Source organism: Drosophila persimilis, unplaced genomic scaffold (genome assembly GCF_003286085.1).
Source record: "Drosophila persimilis strain 14011-0111.01,24,50 unplaced genomic scaffold, DperRS2 tig00000000-arrow-pilon, whole genome shotgun sequence".
Classification (NCBI taxonomy): domain Eukaryota; kingdom Metazoa; phylum Arthropoda; class Insecta; order Diptera; family Drosophilidae; genus Drosophila; species Drosophila persimilis.
The window spans coordinates 19,489,471-19,506,655 of NW_020825288.1; the positions used below are offsets into that span (position 1 = coordinate 19,489,471).

The 17,185-nt window shown below is 40.4% G+C and overlaps 2 protein-coding genes across 6 annotated transcripts in view; one reads left to right on the plus strand and one right to left on the minus strand.

Moving 5' to 3' along the window:
- Nucleotides 1–3,424: 3,424 nt before the first annotated feature.
- Nucleotides 3,425–7,263, minus strand: LOC113565688 (28S ribosomal protein S5, mitochondrial). Its single transcript, XM_026988483.1, has 2 exons — nt 7,136–7,263; nt 3,425–4,529 (listed from the first exon to the last, which is right to left on the minus strand). The coding sequence occupies exons 1-2, from the start codon at nt 7,260–7,262 to the stop codon at nt 3,448–3,450; spliced, it is 1,209 nt and encodes a 402-aa protein (XP_026844284.1). The 5' UTR covers nt 7,263; the 3' UTR covers nt 3,425–3,447.
- A 4,719-nt stretch (nt 7,264–11,982) lies between these two features.
- LOC6592132 (synaptosomal-associated protein 25) overlaps nt 11,983–17,185 on the plus strand; it is a 41,239-nt gene continuing 36,036 nt past the window's right edge. For 4 of the 5 annotated variants that reach the window (XM_002016777.2, XM_026995033.1, XM_026995035.1 and 1 more), the window contains exons 1-3: nt 11,983–12,041; nt 14,073–14,169; nt 14,847–14,888. In XM_002016777.2, the coding sequence (XP_002016813.1) occupies nt 14,074–14,169; nt 14,847–14,888 (138 nt within the window). In that variant the 5' untranslated portion in view covers nt 11,983–12,041; nt 14,073. Of the gene's footprint in view, nt 12,042–14,072; nt 14,170–14,846; nt 14,889–17,185 lie in introns of those variants that run through there. The other variant, XM_026995034.1, reaches the window with a different exon arrangement.

The following is a 17,185-nucleotide window of genomic DNA, read 5'->3' on the forward strand; positions in this document are numbered from 1 at the left end:
TTTACGTCTAGGTTACAGAATGTCAAAATCAGTATAGGGGTTTTCTTACATTATTTACATGCGACCATATTCATTATTTATCTCAAAAACCAAATTAAGGTTCCATAGCTTTTGATTCAATTAGTTGGTTTAAATTGTTTAAAAGCTAATTTAAACTTCAATTAAATGAACCCTTGGCGGGGATGATGCAGGCACGAGTGCTAAACTGTAAGCGATACACTTGCTTCGAGAGATGCGCGCAAAGAAACAAGTTGTAGGCTAAGCTAAAGCCGGGAGTGGGGATACAGGATCTGCAACCACCGCGACCAAAGGAGCGAAAGGGAAGCGTCCAGGAGTGCGAGACGGTCGGACCGATTTGCGTCGTCAAGTAGTGGACCGCAATTTAAATTGAACAGCACAATATATTTTCTGGAAGCAAGTGTGTCGCTTACAGTTTTCTATCGATTCGTTTCCTCAAAGGTTGCAGCAGGAGACAGCCGGAAAGAGATACGAGAGATGCGCGCAAAGAAACAAGTTGTAGGCTAAGCTAAAGCCGGGAGTGGGGATACAGGATCTGTATTGGTCCAACTTTGAGAAAGTCTTGAATCGCCAATAACAGCATCTGTCTTCTGAAGAATTGACGAAGCCAAGAAGACAAAGTCATACCAAGCAAGCAACGTAATGGCAGTTCGTTTGGTTGTACTTCCACTTCCACCAACAGTAGAACTCAGCAAACTTGTAGCTATTGCAATTCAGGAGACCATGTAGTGTCGAATTGCTGTCCATTTACGCGTCTCTCGGTTATGCAAAGGTTTGAGTTTGCCAAGTCGGCAGCCTTATGCATTAATTGTCTGCGAAAATGCCACGCTGTTGTAAAATGCAAAGCCAATAAATGTCGAGTGTGTCACATCATAGATTATTGCATCGATACACAGTAACTGCAAATAGTCTCGCGTTGCCACCGAGAGTACTTCTCCTCCGTCAAATCAGGATCAACCTTCCACGTCACTGCAGAAGGTTGGAAAATATCGTTGTTGTCTTCAAAGCCCAAAGTAGCGCCCCTTAAGACCAAAACGCTCCCATGGCTTCAGTTATGTGCCGCTCACCCTCTCGCAGATCCACGTTACAGAACCAAGCCCCTATTAAACGTCTGTATCGAACGAATCGTTTATTGGTCGGATTCAGTAGAAACTGTTCATTGGATTCGGTCTCATCCATCGTCGTTGTCGACTGCCGTTTCGAATAGAGGAAGATTCAAAAGTGGTCAGATGATGTTATATGGCGGCATGTACGCACGAAACAGAACTCAGCAGATATTGTCTCAAGAGGTTGTGACGTCAACGAAATCGTCCAATCAATCTGGTTCGAAGGATAATCATTTTAAGAGGATGAAGAAGAAAACTGGTCCAAGAACTCTCACCTAAAACCTTCTGTAGACCTTCAGCTGGAAAACAGGAAGACTGCGGTTGGGCTGACCGGTGCTGTGCGAAGTTCGGAGTCCTGTGGTTAAAAATTCGGACAAATGGCTTCAGTGGCAACCCAACCTGGCCGAGGACAATCTGCCACCGCAGGATCGGCTCGTCGGGAATGTCAACGCCACGCACGCAGAAGAGGGTCGTTGACCTCAGGACTAGCACTGGCATATTTTTTGAAATCGTAGTTTTGAAGTCCAGTGTAAGTTACGCTAGGGCAAAGAGGGAGCGTAATAAAAGCTCGCTCTTGCTGAAGATGCTAAGAGGTGAAGTTGTAAGAAAAAATAGAGCATTCGGTGAAATTGAATAATATCGAGCGAGATTTCCTTTCGTCTCGCCCAGCAAATTACAGCCAACCAAAAGTTTCGGATCTTGTTCTTTCATTTTATTTTTTTGATTATTTCTTTTACTATTTATATTTGAGGTTATATTCAAATTTATAAGAATTTAAAATGAACTAATACCCTTTATTTGGGCTCTCAAGGGTTGTAGCGCAGCAGCAGTATGTTTTGGGTAGAATAATAATGGTTATTTTTATGCTATTCTACATATAGTGTGGTTCAAGAGGGAGAACATTAACAGCTTGGTTCTCCAGCTTCGTTAGTAAACTTCAATTCCGGCCGGGTTTGTAGTTCCGATCCCTGGATCCGATATTCAGGATTTGACTTCTGATGGAAAGTGGCGCTACGTGCCAACACATCCAAACTGAGATTATTTTCTGTTGCTAGGCGAGTTGATCAAGTCTCCATGGTGTTTTGATCCTTCATTTCTACTCATTTCACTCGCTAAAGTGGCCCGCCGCAGTAGACTTACAGTCTACGTCTGATCGTAAGCAATCGACGTTTACCACAGCATTACCGACATCAGATGAGCGTCGTTTTGCTTCACATTACCTGATTTGAAACATTCAACAAACTTAATTTGCAGAGGATATTCGTTTATTTCAGAAGAAAAAACCATAAAAGAGCACCTTAAAGTTTAAACCCTTTTGAAAAACGTGAACGGATTTGAACTTAAAAAACGAAAGGGACCTACTAAATCGTTTACCTGCTCACCAAGGCTATTCATATCGAAGTAGTATTTGGCTTGTCTACGAAAGTGTCGCAAGTTGCCGGTAGACATATTCTGCGATAATGACACTACCTTTGTAGGGGCATCGAATCAACTGCAGGAACTAAAAAAGTTTATGTTCATGAAGCAGACCCAAGATAAAATTTATAAGTTTTGCGCATCGGATTTTATTGATTTCCATTTTATCCCCCACAGGGTCATTTAGGAAGCTGTTGGGAAGCGCTTCAGTCAAGAGTGCAAAGGGGCTGTTGAATCATGCGTTGGAAAATAGATTCATGTTTGAAGAGCTGAGCACTGTCGGAAGAGATTCTCAACTCGCGACCGTTATCACCGCTGCCGCCAGACCCAATTGACTATAGCGCTCAAACGGCTGGTCATCTCTTGGTTGGCGAATCTAACGATCACTAACTAAGAGGTCCGTGGAACACAACAACCTGTCAAATATAGAAAGCCGGAAACTAGGCCGAGTGCTATCTACTGTGCTTGTATGGGTACTCGCGTGTCTTTGGATACACACGCCTTCGCCGGAAACGAACTTTATCATGTTTTAAATTTAAGGATTGATATTTCCTACGAGTCATTTTAAATTGCTATAGGTTGAAGTATGATCATAACCCATAATAACAAGACACGGAGCCAGTTCAGTTCATTTGAATTAGCGCATCACTCAGGGGGGAGGGCAGCATCTCTGCTGGTGGCATATCATCCTTGTATATTTTTCTTGATTATTTTTTTCCTGGAAAACGGTTTGGTATGAATTTTATGTATAGCTTGATCAGAGGTAATGTAGATAGCCCCGACTTGCTAAACTGCACAAACGGATACAAAATTTGGTTAGTCTAGCTATTAAGGTGTCTGAGAGCTACTAAGTTTACGATAGTAAAAAGCGGATGACGGTCCTTTTATTGTCTCATTTATTAAAATATTATCCATAGAAATTTACCAATTTATGTAGTCTTACATTAGCTTGGTTTCTAAAACGTTCCTCTTTAATTTGAAATAATTTATGGCCTTTCGAGTCGACATAAAATGGATAGGTTGCTGATTTTTGTAATACAATTTTATTTCCTAGTGTAAAATGCATAATGTCGACGGCATGCTTTTTATTTTCTTGTACTGGGGATATTGGGGCAATAGCTTTTATTTCTGTATATCCATTCCTTGCATTTCGTTGCTCAACAATATTTAAACTTGTCTCATTTGCAATATTTTGATATGATTTCTGACGCATTAGCCCAATAATAAAAGCTTTAACTATGTGCTGAAGATTTGTAGAGCCTTCAATTTTTGCGTACAAATCTTTTATACCTATAACCTTGCAAATAGTTTGTATTGCACGATGGCATATTAATCCGTAGCCTTCAGGTTTTTTAAAACAATATATCTTTGTCTTTCCAAATCCTGTAAAAAAATCATGGTAGATGGTCCTGTTTTCACAAAGATCAATATTGATTAGTTTTTGTCCTGCCCGATTTTTTGACTTTCGAAGCGCAGTTCGAACTTCTGGGGCTTTAACTGTTGCGAACCCTCCTAAACCATTACCATTTCCAGTAACGGATAAAACAGAATATCTACGTTTTCGTCCCATATTTCCTTTCATAATAAAAACAATTTTATTCTCCAACACCCGGGTATCAAATGAACTGAATTCTTCTTCTCCCACAGTATCAGGGGGACCAATGCTTCTTCCTGGCATTTTACTTCCAGACCATCCACGATCTATTGAACTTAATTTCACCATTCTAAAGTTACTTAATGAATCGCGCAACTTAAAAATTCCATTTTCTCTGTCCAAGTTGTCAGAAAGTTTTTGCTGATATACGAGCTCATTTCCACGAATTATAGGTGAATTTAAGCCGGGCCATATGCAATTATTTTTCCCAAGTCCTATAGTTTGTCCTTTATTTAGGTCCTTCGCAACTTTTTTTCCACTTCCTTTCCCACGACCCCTTTTCTTTCCAGCATTGCTGACTGCAGTTACTCCACGCCAAATGTCCTCGGCTGGTACTAAAAAATACGAGAAAGTTCTTTATTATTTTTTCGGTTATTAGTTATTAGTTAAAAGTTTTTAGCTTCTAAAAGAGAGAAGTCCAAAGCTGGACAACCTGCTGGAGATTGATCGGGAAATGCCGGAAGTCCACAATGATCAGCAGAAATTACAGAAGGAGCACCAAACTCCATTAAATTGCGAGTAGCCGGTTTGACCTTGGCTACTCGCAATTTCCAAACAGAAAGATTAAGGCTATATAGTACTTTTTGTATACTATCGCCAATGTCGTCAATTTATTCATTTCCACTTGTGAAAGTGGAAAGTGTCACAATTCAGACATAAACTTTATTATTGTTGTTGGTATCAGTTGTGTTTTTGATCGCAACACTCTTTGTCAATTAATTCCTTAACAGTTATAAATTATACTACAGGAAATGTACCTTTCTCTACGCTTTGTGTACACTCTACTCTACTGCAGCATTTTTGTTACCAGTCAATTGTCAGTTCTCTATTTGATATTTTATTTATTTATTTAATTAACAATTATCTGCTAATCTTTGGACGTTGATATGCAATGATTGCATCTTGCAAGAGGCGATGCACTTACTGCACCGTCAAGTGTCCCGTCTGAAACCAGCAGAAGGCGAGCATGCAGGAAAGATAGTTGTTAGACTAATATTCGAGGAAAATGAGCACTAAACTTACCAAGAGAACTAGGCATGCATTCAAAATACAAATACCACTATAATTACTAATTACTAGAAAGGTATGTAAGGATTAGTAATTTAAAAAGAGGAAGAGAATTAGTGGTGGATATGATATGGTAGAGGGAATTATAATCCGAGCATAAGACCCTAAACGGACAGACGGACGGACGGACAGACATTCATGACTCGGCTATTGATGCTGATCAAGAATATATATACTTTATGGGGTCGGAAACGATTCCTTCTGGACGTTACACACATCCACTTTTACCACAAATCTAATATACCCCAATACTCATTTTGAGTATCGGGTATAAAAAACCAGCTGCACTTATCACCAAACGTGTGGTATGTTCAGAATTGGACCAAACCTTTGACCCACTAGGACTCTTTTCCCCGGTGGTAGTAAAAGAAACAATAGAACAATGAAACAACTTAGGACTCACAAACTGAGTCCGAAAGGATCTTCACATGGATTTTAACACGGTTTCAGGGTGCTTCTGGAGTGATTTCACCGTTGTGCTATCCTCATCATACCATACCTTTGATTTTAATCTCTCATTTACGGGCACATTGAGAAAAGAGACAGAAAAGACCAGATCAAATCTGTTTTGCTCAACTCGCTCTTCCCTCAAGCAAAGACCGATTTTTTCACTTCTCTTTTGCTACTGTCTTTTACTGAGAATTTTGTCGCGAGCGAACGAAAAAAGTGTCTTTTGCGTATGTATGCTTGTAGGTTTGGTGCCTATGGCAACTATGGCAGTTCACTTGCATTTGTGAATTGTATGCGGTTTGACTATTGGCTCTTAAAATGAATTTAATTTATAATGGGTATAAGCTCCATTATCATCACATCTCTTCTTCATCGTATCTGTTCAGTTTTCAGATATGTACATATGACAATATAATAACCCAATAGATGCGGAAAACATGAATATATAAGCATAAGTACGAAAAAAACTTAAAACACTTTACTCGCGACCTAACCACAGATGCACGCGTTCGAAGTTCCAATCTATTCATTGCGACAATGTAACTAACTTCGTAGGTGTAAATAACTAGCTCTAAGAATAAGAAGAAGCTATATTTAGCTCAAAGGCAAGTGCTCTGATCAGGAATCATTGCAATAAAAGACAGCCGGAATTCAAATTCATTCCCCGGGCTCTATCGTTTGGCGGTCTCTGGGAAACTGCGGTAAAATAAAAAAAAAGCTGTAATAACAACCAGCAACACAGCCTCCTTGACATTTGGGGAGCTAACACAGTGGAAATCGAAATTTATGCGATTCTCAATTCTCGATCCATTATTCTAATCTCAAATGACCCAACTGATACAACAGCGCTTAACCCGGAACACTTATTGATTGGCGAACCAACGAGGATTAAGCGACCAACTATCCGACTTATTTTTAACTCGTTTAATGTCACCGGAAACCAACTTACTACTAAAAGGGGAATTGATCATAATCATGTTGCGGAATCTGAATCCCCTAAAATTGTGCAACGGTACGCGGTTGTCCGTAAAAAAAACTGATGAGTTTTTGAGTTTTCAAACTCTATCGTGCATTCTGGTTGTCATGATTCCTTTTCCACCATCGCATACGACCTACCACACAGAAACTGAAATAGAATATATGTACAATGCATTCAGAAGCAAAAAAAAGGCCAAAGATCGTTTCATAGAAAACAAAAGATTTGCTAAGGATCCTTCCCATAAAGATCAGATTATTCATTTCAAAATAAGTAAATAGTCTGAAGGCATACAGTGCTATACACTTGGCAGATTAATTTAAAATCATTTAAATTCAGATCAACATGTCAAACCTGACAAATGTGTAATAACACTCGGCAAGGGTACAAAACACATGCACCATTGATTACGACATAAGAAAATATATAAATGTATTGAATATTTACGTTTGTTAAAAAAACTAGTATTCCGCAAGAAAATATTTGGCAGAAGAGACGGCTGGATGGAAAATGGACTGCTTAAAATAGATGTTTTCCAAGTTTGACAAATCGTTCTTATCGACGCCAGATTCATTTTGTAAATTACAATATAGATAGATGTGTTGAATAGGGCACTAGTGATGCTTTTAGAATTGTGCGATAGATCGCTGGATGTTTTCGAATATCGATACATTGTTCCAGAGATAGAGGATTTCCAAGTCTAAAAAATTCATTAAGGGCACTTGAGAGATATGTGCAAAAAAAATTTCCTTACAAGATGCCTCCAGCCACAAAATCACACACTCAATATATATATCAAATTCTTTATAATTATTGGAATTATTTATAAACTCCCTCAAATCCACAGCATTTTCATGCCAGATGTTTATAGTCTGATTTTACATATCTGCAGTCCATTTCGACATGTGTGTATTGTTCGTTTTTTTAATGTCTGCAAAATGATCTTCAATACCAAGCTACCACACTCACTCGGGGGCTTTTGGAATTTTAAGCATTATTGGTTGCGCCAATTCGATTCTTGAAATCTGACTTCAAATTCGTAATTATTGACCCCGAAGGCCCCAGGGTGATGACACATTATAAACCCGATCAACAAGTATATTTCAAAATTTTACCCCACCCCCATCCGACCACACAAAGGACGAAAATATGTGGCATCAAAAATTTTGAAGATACGAGAAAATAAAAAACGCACAATCATAGAGAATGACCATATCTACTGATTGCCGAATCTGCAAGTTTGCGGATTTCCCGAAATAATTCGATTAATATCGACCAAGGCAGATACAACTGCAGCTCTAGAATTCTTTCTGTAGCTTTGGCGCCACACCGAAGCGGATCAAACTGAATCTTCGGAAAATGCTTAAAGGAAGGAGCAGCAGAAATTACAGGATGAGCACCAGGAAAAAAGCGAGAGATACTCCAGCAAATTACGAGCAGCCAAGCCCAAACTTACTTCCAAACAGAGATGCTGCAATTTTTAAGGGGGTCCAAAGAGTAACGTTCATTCTACATATATGGATCGTTTAACTATAGTTAATGATATAGCCAATTTACTAATTTAAAATTGTGAAAATTTCACAATTCAGACCAAAACTTTGTAATATTATGGATGCAAGGTGTTGGATGGTGGATAGCGCCAGTGTGAATCGGGGTTTCACATCTTTCAAAATATCCCACCGTTCCCCGGGAAGTGCTCAGCTTGCGGGGCCTATTAGGAAACAAAGAGAGAGAGAAACTTCAGAAAATTGCGAGCAGCCAAGGCCAATGAAATTTCCAAAGAGTGCAAAGAGTAACTTTTATTGTAAATATACGAGGTGTAATAGGTGTAATGGTCAATAGTATAACCAATTTTCTAATGTACATATGTGAAAATTCCAAAAGTCAGACCAAAACTCTGTAGTTTTATGCTCATCAGCTGCTTTTTGACGGTCGGATGGTGCCAGTGTGAATCGGTGTTTCACATCTGTCAAAAAATTCCAGCGTTTCCGCCGGTATGCTCAGTTTGCAAAGCCTACTAATGTTCAAAACCATGTATGCCAATGGCAATACCCTAATAGACGATATGGGGCAAACGTCGCATAATCTGGCAAACATGGCCGACCATAGACAGGAAGGGTACCTCTGAGTTATGCAAACTAGGCAGAAAAACGTGCAACACATTCATGCGTTTCTTCACTGGATATTGGCTAATAGGCACCTATGCTAATAGTCTGGGCGTTCAACATAATAAATTTTGCAGTAGCTGCAGAAACGAGGAAGAGGAGGAGACAGTGGAACACCTATTCGCAGGAGATGGCTTTAGCGCTTGCGCTCGCCCTATTTAACTGGCATTTCATGTCTACACTGCGTCCCAGGCAGATCGATAAGTTTGCTGACAGAAAGTTCCACTACGCAGGAAACTTCTGCGCTTTGCACCAGTATCTCCAGAGGGTATAAACGGATGGCGGGTCGGCTTGCATAGCTTTAAATTCGGAATGAGGAGTAGCCACTCCGGGTTACGGCTTCCCCTGTACCCTGTCACCCGCCGTAACTGTACACAGCGGTGGAAGTGTGACTATATTCTGCCCGTGAGGGCGGCTGGAAACAGGTCCTGGTATTGTCATGTCTCTACCAGAATGCTGGCGAATGGTAGTCGGACGGAGGAGCTTGGTACTCCTTCTAAAGTACCGTAGGGACAAGACCATCCCTCTACATAAACGCCTAGGAAACCAGGTCCAAGAAGACGAGGAAGGAGACTCAGTCGGTCCACCGTCTTCAAGCAGCAGCCGCAGCGAGGGGTGGCCTAAAAAGCCAATCCGGTCCTTCCAAGTCGGGTGGCATCAAGGGCGAATCGGGTGCCGGGGTGGCTGCTAAGCAGAGCGAAATCGCGGCTCGTTAGCGCACCGTGACCGAAGAACCCATGGGAGCCCCGGCGGGCAGCGTCTCTGCTCCACGGGGGGGAAAGCCGACGTAACAGAACAGGAGACGAGTGGCTTTCATCCTGGCCAACGAGGACCCTAACTACAGGGCGTCAGCCGAAGGGATTGAGCAGAGGCTGCCAAGGCCAAGGCCAAGGCCGCCACCAAACAGCAACGCTTACTGGAGGAAACCGACCCGAGCATGGGTCGAGCCAGGAAGCCGGAGCTGCCGGAGATCCCGAAAGGGGATCCAAGGGCCAACCCGGCGTCGGATGTGGCGTCCATGGTGTCAGAAGACATCCTGGACGGCTACGTGTCCGATGAGAGTGACCTAGCCAGGGGTCTTAGCCACATCGATGTCGGCGAGGAGCTGAAGTCAGTCGGCAGCGACCTGGAAAAGACAATGGTGGAGGTGAGCCCCAGGAATGTCACTGACGCTCCTGCAGATAAACCTCCACCATTGTAAGGCAGTATGCACTGCTCTACGGCTCCATCTAGCCAGGGGTGGAGCAGACATAGTCCCCATTCAGAAACCCTGGAACCTCGGAAGCAGGGTCTGCGGTCTGAGGACTTCAGACTATTATATATACGTAGCTGAGACCGCAGGTAAAATTTGTACCTGCATACTTGCAAAAAGACAGTTGCACTTATTTTTGCTCCCAAATTTCAGCAATGAAGACCACACAGCAGTAAGCCTCGAAAGCCAGGAGCGTTCACTGAGGTACTGCTCCCCGTACATGGGACATCGGCCTAATTTTGGGGTGCGACGCGAACGCATATCACTGCCAGAGGGGAAGCACTGACTCTAACGAAAGGGGTGAGTACCTCTATATTTACTGACTGACCACACAGATGGTCTTATTAAACCAGCGGAGTGACCCAAACTTTATTATCACGCTTACCTCTCATTAGATATAGGGGAACATTGTATCCTGGAGGGTCCTGGAATAAAACTCCTTCTTGGAATAGCACGAATAGCCTCTGGCACGAATAGAGGCCGGAGGAAACCTGGATGATGGTATCCGAAACTGGGGGATCGCCGAAAAGCCTTCCGAAGACTCTTCAATAAAGCTTAGGCTGAAAACGTTGACCAGTACTGGGCCGGTTACAAGGTCAGTCTGTCAACAAAGAACTTAGGAAGGCAAAACGCGCCTCCTGGCGTAAGTTTTGCAGCGAAATCGAGAACAACTCAGAAGCTTCGCGCTTGCGCAGAGTTCTCTCGAAGAAAACACCCACCCTGGGCTACTTAAAGAACACCGACCAGTCGTGGACTACGTCCAGCGATGAGTCGCTAAATCTTCTCCTAAAAACTCACTTCCCTGGCTGCGCTGAAAACAGACCCAACTACCATACAAGTCCGCGGGGCCAGAGGGCATTATCCCTGCCCAAATGATTCACGCTGGACATAAAGCCACTAATTGGCTCAAAAGGAAAGCTGAAAGTTGGGTGAATTTTTTAGTTTCTGTAAAATGTTTTGTGGGAGGAATATCTAATAATCTTATCTTTTCTCAAGAATAACTGCTTGCCAATTTATTTTGTGATTTCACATGTCTAATGGATGAAATATATATGGATCTGAAGAGACTGCCAACATGGTAAAAAGATCTTGGTTTTGCTTAATTCGTGATGTCTTGCACATATTCATATTCCTGTATATTTTTGTGATATTTTTTTCTCGTTTCCTTTGCTTCCTCTGACATCTTTCCAATTGGTAAGCTCTGATTTTCAATTAAAGTTTGACTATGTGCCAGAATTTTAGGAAGCAGGGGAGGTAGCTGCTTCTCAGGATATTTTTCCAGTAACATCTCTGCAGTCTTCGAAGCATATTCACCAAACTTGCGGGTATTTAGTATACCTGATACTCAAAATGAGTATAGGGATATATTAGATTTGTGGTAAAAATGGATTTTTGTAACGTCCAGAAGGAATCGTTTCCGACCCCATAAAGTATATATATTCTTGATCAGTTCAATAGCCGAGTCGATTGCGCCCTATCTGGCTGTCCGTCCCTATGAGCGCCTAGTGCTCAGAGACTATAAGAAATAGAGTGAAGACATTTTGTATCCAGACTTCTGTGATATGTCACTGCTACAAGTGACAGCCACTGCAGAGCGACCAAACAAAATTCCGATGCTCTAGCTTTTACAGTCTCTGAGCACTATGCCAGACTTTGTTGACCACTGTTATTTATCATTTTCTTTCACATTAAATAGCTTTAAGCAGATGCTAAACCTTACCTTAAAGCTTTATCAAAAGCTTGAGGAATGTTTTATGTGAATTGCGTCCAAGACCTGCGCGCGCAAAAGCTCTTTAGCTGAAGAAAAAAAAGCGAGGAATCCAAGAATTTAGTTTTATGTCCGGTAGTTGCTTACATCCGTATTTTGTTACTTCGTAGGAGAAAGGAGTGTTTATTTAATACTAAATTATATCTGTGAAATCTATTAAAAACTCAGGTATGTACAAGCTTATAGAATGTATATTCACATGATTTGACAAAATCTCGTAATAGGTACATAATTACAAATAAATTATTATACAGGGTATTCATCTGTAAAATCACTGTTCTTATTGCATACATACATATATAAATAAACAGTTTTGTACATATACATTAACAAATTTGTGTTTAAAAGTAATGTTTGATGGTTTTGTTTTTTTGGTAAACAATCAGAGAAAATATTTTTGCATGAGTAGGTCTATTGATTTAATTTAAAAACAACTAGTGGGCTAGTGCGCCGAATCAAAAACAAGGTCACGTGTTTCATAAAATCTGAAACAGTTTATAATAATATAATTTAATATTTGTTGACTTGATAATATATAGAAGTATATACCAAAGTTTTCATAAGAATGCCCACAAAGTAAAGAAAAAATAAACGGGTTGTAAAAAAGTGAGCCATGGCGGAGGCTTTGTCATGTTTCGGGGTTGTGTTGCATACAGTGGGCTAGGACACTTTCCTATCACCGGCTCAATGAACCAGGGAAACTATTTATACACCCTACATGAGAAGGCATTCCCCTCCGGTAATAGGCTGATCGGAGAGTCATTAGTCCTGCAACAGGATAATGCCCCACGCAACAAAGCCCGTATGATTACCACATTTTTGAGGGATGTTGGTGTTACCACCTTGAACTGGCCTCCATAAAGTCCAGATTTGAATATTATTGAAAACGTCTGGTTTCTTTTAAAACGCAAAAGAACAGTTTCGTTCAACAAAACGAGAGAAAATGCAATTTCTGAGCTCAATTCCTTTTGACTAGCGGTATCTCCGGAGATCCATCAAAATTTAGTGAATTCTGTAACACGGCGACTCCAAAAAATTATTGAAGCTAAAGTGGGATATATATTTTATTAAATTTTGCTTAAACTTTGTTATTTAAATTAAACAATCTTGTCAAAATACTTATGCCATACTGTGAAATTACTTATTAATTCAAATCTTTTTAAGTTTGAATGAAAACATATTTGTTTCTTTATTTTAAAGTTTTTATTTGTTATATATTTAAAAGAAAAATAAATCAAAATTCTTAATAAAGCCACAAAAAAGTTATGCTAAAAAATACACGATTTTTACTTCGCCGACTAGTGTACACACACTAGTATGACTATATTAGCCATATGATAAATTAACTGATATAGTTAAAATTTCCCTCCAAAATTAAACAAATATAAGATTCTTTTAACTTGCAGTTTTGTTATAGTGTCATTTTAATAAGCTAGTTTTATACAAAATCTGTAGATGAAAAATCTTACCAGTACACCTTGTTTAATTTCAATTACAGTCGTATTTTGTAACAGCCAATCAAATTCTGGCATCAAACGCACTTTTTTGGAATAATTTGAGTGTGTTAAACTTAGTTTCCAAGATCCTTGCAAGTTCGAAGATATAATGATTGTAGTTGTGCAACGGGGAAAATTTTTAGCTTTTGTTCATCTTTAGCTTTTGACTGTTCGATAGCTGCAGACGATGAATACCGATAACACCGATACAATAAATTCAATCAAATTTTAAAATGTAATCGTCTTTTATACCTTAACATGTTTAATACCACAAATGCCGGTGGCATCCACAATTTTAAAGATACCAGTAAACCGAATCGCGGAATCATCTTATTTAGTAGTTTGCATAGTCTGGATCAGATTGGATTATTATTATAGTCAAAAAGTAAAGAAAACAATCCAGTGGCGTTTCGTTTGCCGGAAAAGAGACAGAGAGATTTACGATGTGGTATGGAAAAAGCTGGAATATTGGTCATTAGGTGGAAAGAGGATCAGTACACGTTAAATTAATCATAATATTGCATATTGTGTATTCATACAAATTAAGTGCTGGTACACTAGTGTGGCGGCACGTGCGGCTGCGATTCACACGATGGGACTTGTTTATATGTAATTTAAAATCAAATTTTTGGAAAATTTTGAATTTTGTAGCGCAAAACAAAACACATTTATACGTCTATTAAAACTTAATAATATTTTTTAGAATGCCTGCGGATCCTTCCGAAGAAGTTGCCGGACCTCAGGTCCCCAAAACAGAGCTGGAGGAGCTGCAGATTGCAGCACAAGGAGTAGCTGATGAGGTTGGTATTTTGAGGAACAAATTATGCTATTATTATTTTATTATGCTATTCCGATTTTATACCCGATACTCAAAATGAGTATTGTCTGTCCGTCCGTCCGTCTGTGATATGTCACTGCTACAAGAATATTTCAAAACTTCGCCCCGCCCCCACAAAGAACGAAAATCTGTGGCATCCAAAATTTTAATGATACGAGAAAACCAAAAACACAGAATTGTAGGGAATGACCATATCTTTTAGACTGCAGAATCTGAATTGGATCGTATTATTATTATAGTCAGCATCAAGAAAACAATTTCATTTTTTTTCGCCCTGCTACACACGTAGCATAGCCGGCTTTGCTTAGAGTAAAACATTAGCGCCTAGATCTCAGAGACTATAAAAGCTAGAGCTACCAAATTTGGTATCCACACTCCTAATATATCGGACCGAGACGAGTTTTTTTCAAAATTTCGCCACGCAAAGGACGAAAATCTGGGGATATTCACAAATCTCAGAGACTATTAACGCTAGAGTAACCAAATTTGGTATCCGCACTCCTGTTAGATCTCACTATAAAACGTATATCTAACGGAAATTACCGTTTGAGTCTAGGAATTGGAAATGCTGAAAATATTGATTATTCTTTTCTAGACAAACATTAATATATTATTATTTTTGCTAAACTTTTTTTTCAGTCACTGGAAAGTACGCGGCGAATGCTTGCTCTCTGCGAAGAGGTAAGTGTATGAAAAAATATGAATATATATTAGAAAAAGTAAAGAAATATATTTAGGACTTATGCTATGGTAGTTTTAATCCTTATAAAAAATAATATTTATTTGTTATTATACATCTCCCTATTAAAGTGTAAGATGGTTTGGGTCGTAAAAATGTATCCTAAAGATACAAATGACCGACACCAAGTTAATGTTCAAGAGTATAGGGGTATAGAAGATTAATGGGGCAATTTGATATGCGTAACGCCCAGATGGAAACGTTTCCGACCACGTGAAGTATATATATTCTTGATCAGCCATGTCTGTCTGTCTATCTGTCCGTCTTGACGTTTAGCTCTCGGAGACTTAGAGCTAGAGAAACCGAATTTTGAATTGAAAATCATGTGATTTCAAACGGAATCAAGTTTGTTTCATGATTTTAGCCCCTTCCGCTCTCACAAAGGACGTCACTAGCTAGCGTCTCGTCAATTCCGATCCCATCAGTAAATTGACATTCTGGACCTCTGGATATTGCCATCATAGGTAATAGGAATTTGTTGGGGGGGTCCCACCAAAACGACAAATTTTTTGTCTCACGGCTGGCCACTGACCTCACATCTATTGATGTAATTGCTTTTATTCAAAGCAAAATAAAAGCCTTGGGTTTGAAGGTGGAGAAAACTTAGACTTCTCTTATGCCAGGGAGATAGCCTCGTTTAAGATAAGCATCTCCCCAACTCAATTTGGAACTCTTCCGCTTACTACACCTGAAGACGCCTACCATCCTACTTTCGAAGTGTAGCTAGTTATAGGAACAACTGTATTGAAGCGGTCGAGTAGGCTATCTGAACGTGTCTAGTTCTTTCGTAAAGCCGAGTTTGCGAAGCTTAATAACCTCATTAGGGATTTCGATTGGTCCGCTTTGTACGTCATGATCAGATCTGACAGTCGGAGGCACTGCAAAGAAGATGGCCACCCTGCTCACAGGCCACCTACTGCTTGCATGTGATGTTAGAATGAGATCGCCGCTGAGATCACGGAGGCTGGACGCACCTGTCAACCATCCGCTTGTATGGAGGCGCGGTCAAAAATACTTCTAATGGTAGTAGAAGAGTGGCCCCAAGCCCCACCAATAAACAAAATTCAGCAAATAAGGAAATACAAGCTATAATAATGTTTTATAATAATTATTGTCACAGTTATTGTCATAGACAGTGATTGCAGGGGGGCGGATCGAGTCTTAATTCTCCAACGACGAGATTGATGGTCAAGTGAAACTCATAGCCGTCGCAAGAGAAGAAAGGCCGATTGGTTTGGTGTTTTATATATGTAGGTGAATTTATTTATCTGGGTGTTCGCGCGGTAGGTCAGCAGGTTGAAACGGGGGTGAAAACGTAACTAAATTCTAAGCCTTAGGTTAGGCTAGGTTAAGGAGGTAGCCGGGGAGGGTTGTTTGGGTTTGGATAATCAGCATCAATAGCCGAGTCGATTGAGCCATGTCTGTCTGTCCGTCCGTCTGTCCGTCTGTCTGTCCGTCCGTCCGTCCGTCCGTCTGTCCGTCTGTCCGTCCGTCCGTCTGGCCGTCCGTCCGTCTGTCCGTCCCCTTCAGCGCCTAATTCTCAAAGACTATAAGAGCTAGAGCAACGATGTTTTGGATCCAGACTTCTGTGATATGTCACTGCTACAAGAATATTTCAAAACTTTGCCCCGCCCCCACAAAGAACGAAAATCTGTTGCATCCACAATATTGAGGATACGAGAAAACTAAAAACGCAGAATCATAGATAATGACCATATCTGCCAGATTACTGAATCAGATCAGATAATTTTTATAGCCAAAAGGAACAAATCAATTTGCACTGGCTACGCAGCGCCCGACGTCACGCTCAGACTGATTTTCTGTCTCTCTCGCACACACTCTTTGTCGTGTCGTTTAATATTAGCGGCGTCTGCCGGAGGAGAGCCATACTGACTAAGTATCGGGTATAAATGTAGAGTTGCGGTACCCGCAGCAACTCACAACGTTCCCCCTCGTTTACTGTAGGTTAAATGAGGATTTTAGTCAAGGTTTATTTTAAAAAACAAGTGGTATTTGCTATATAAAAGGAAAGAAGCTAAGCGCAAAACAAAAGCTCTTCAGGTCACTACGAAAGAGAACGAACGATCCTGACATCTATGAGATGATTTTAATGACCTTTAGAGCAGCCTGCTCGCCAAGCACTGCGCATTACGTGAAGACTGTGAATGCTGAATAGTTTCGACACTCAGATCCACGAACAGTCAAGGTCATCATCGACTGTCATTATGTGGATGACTGT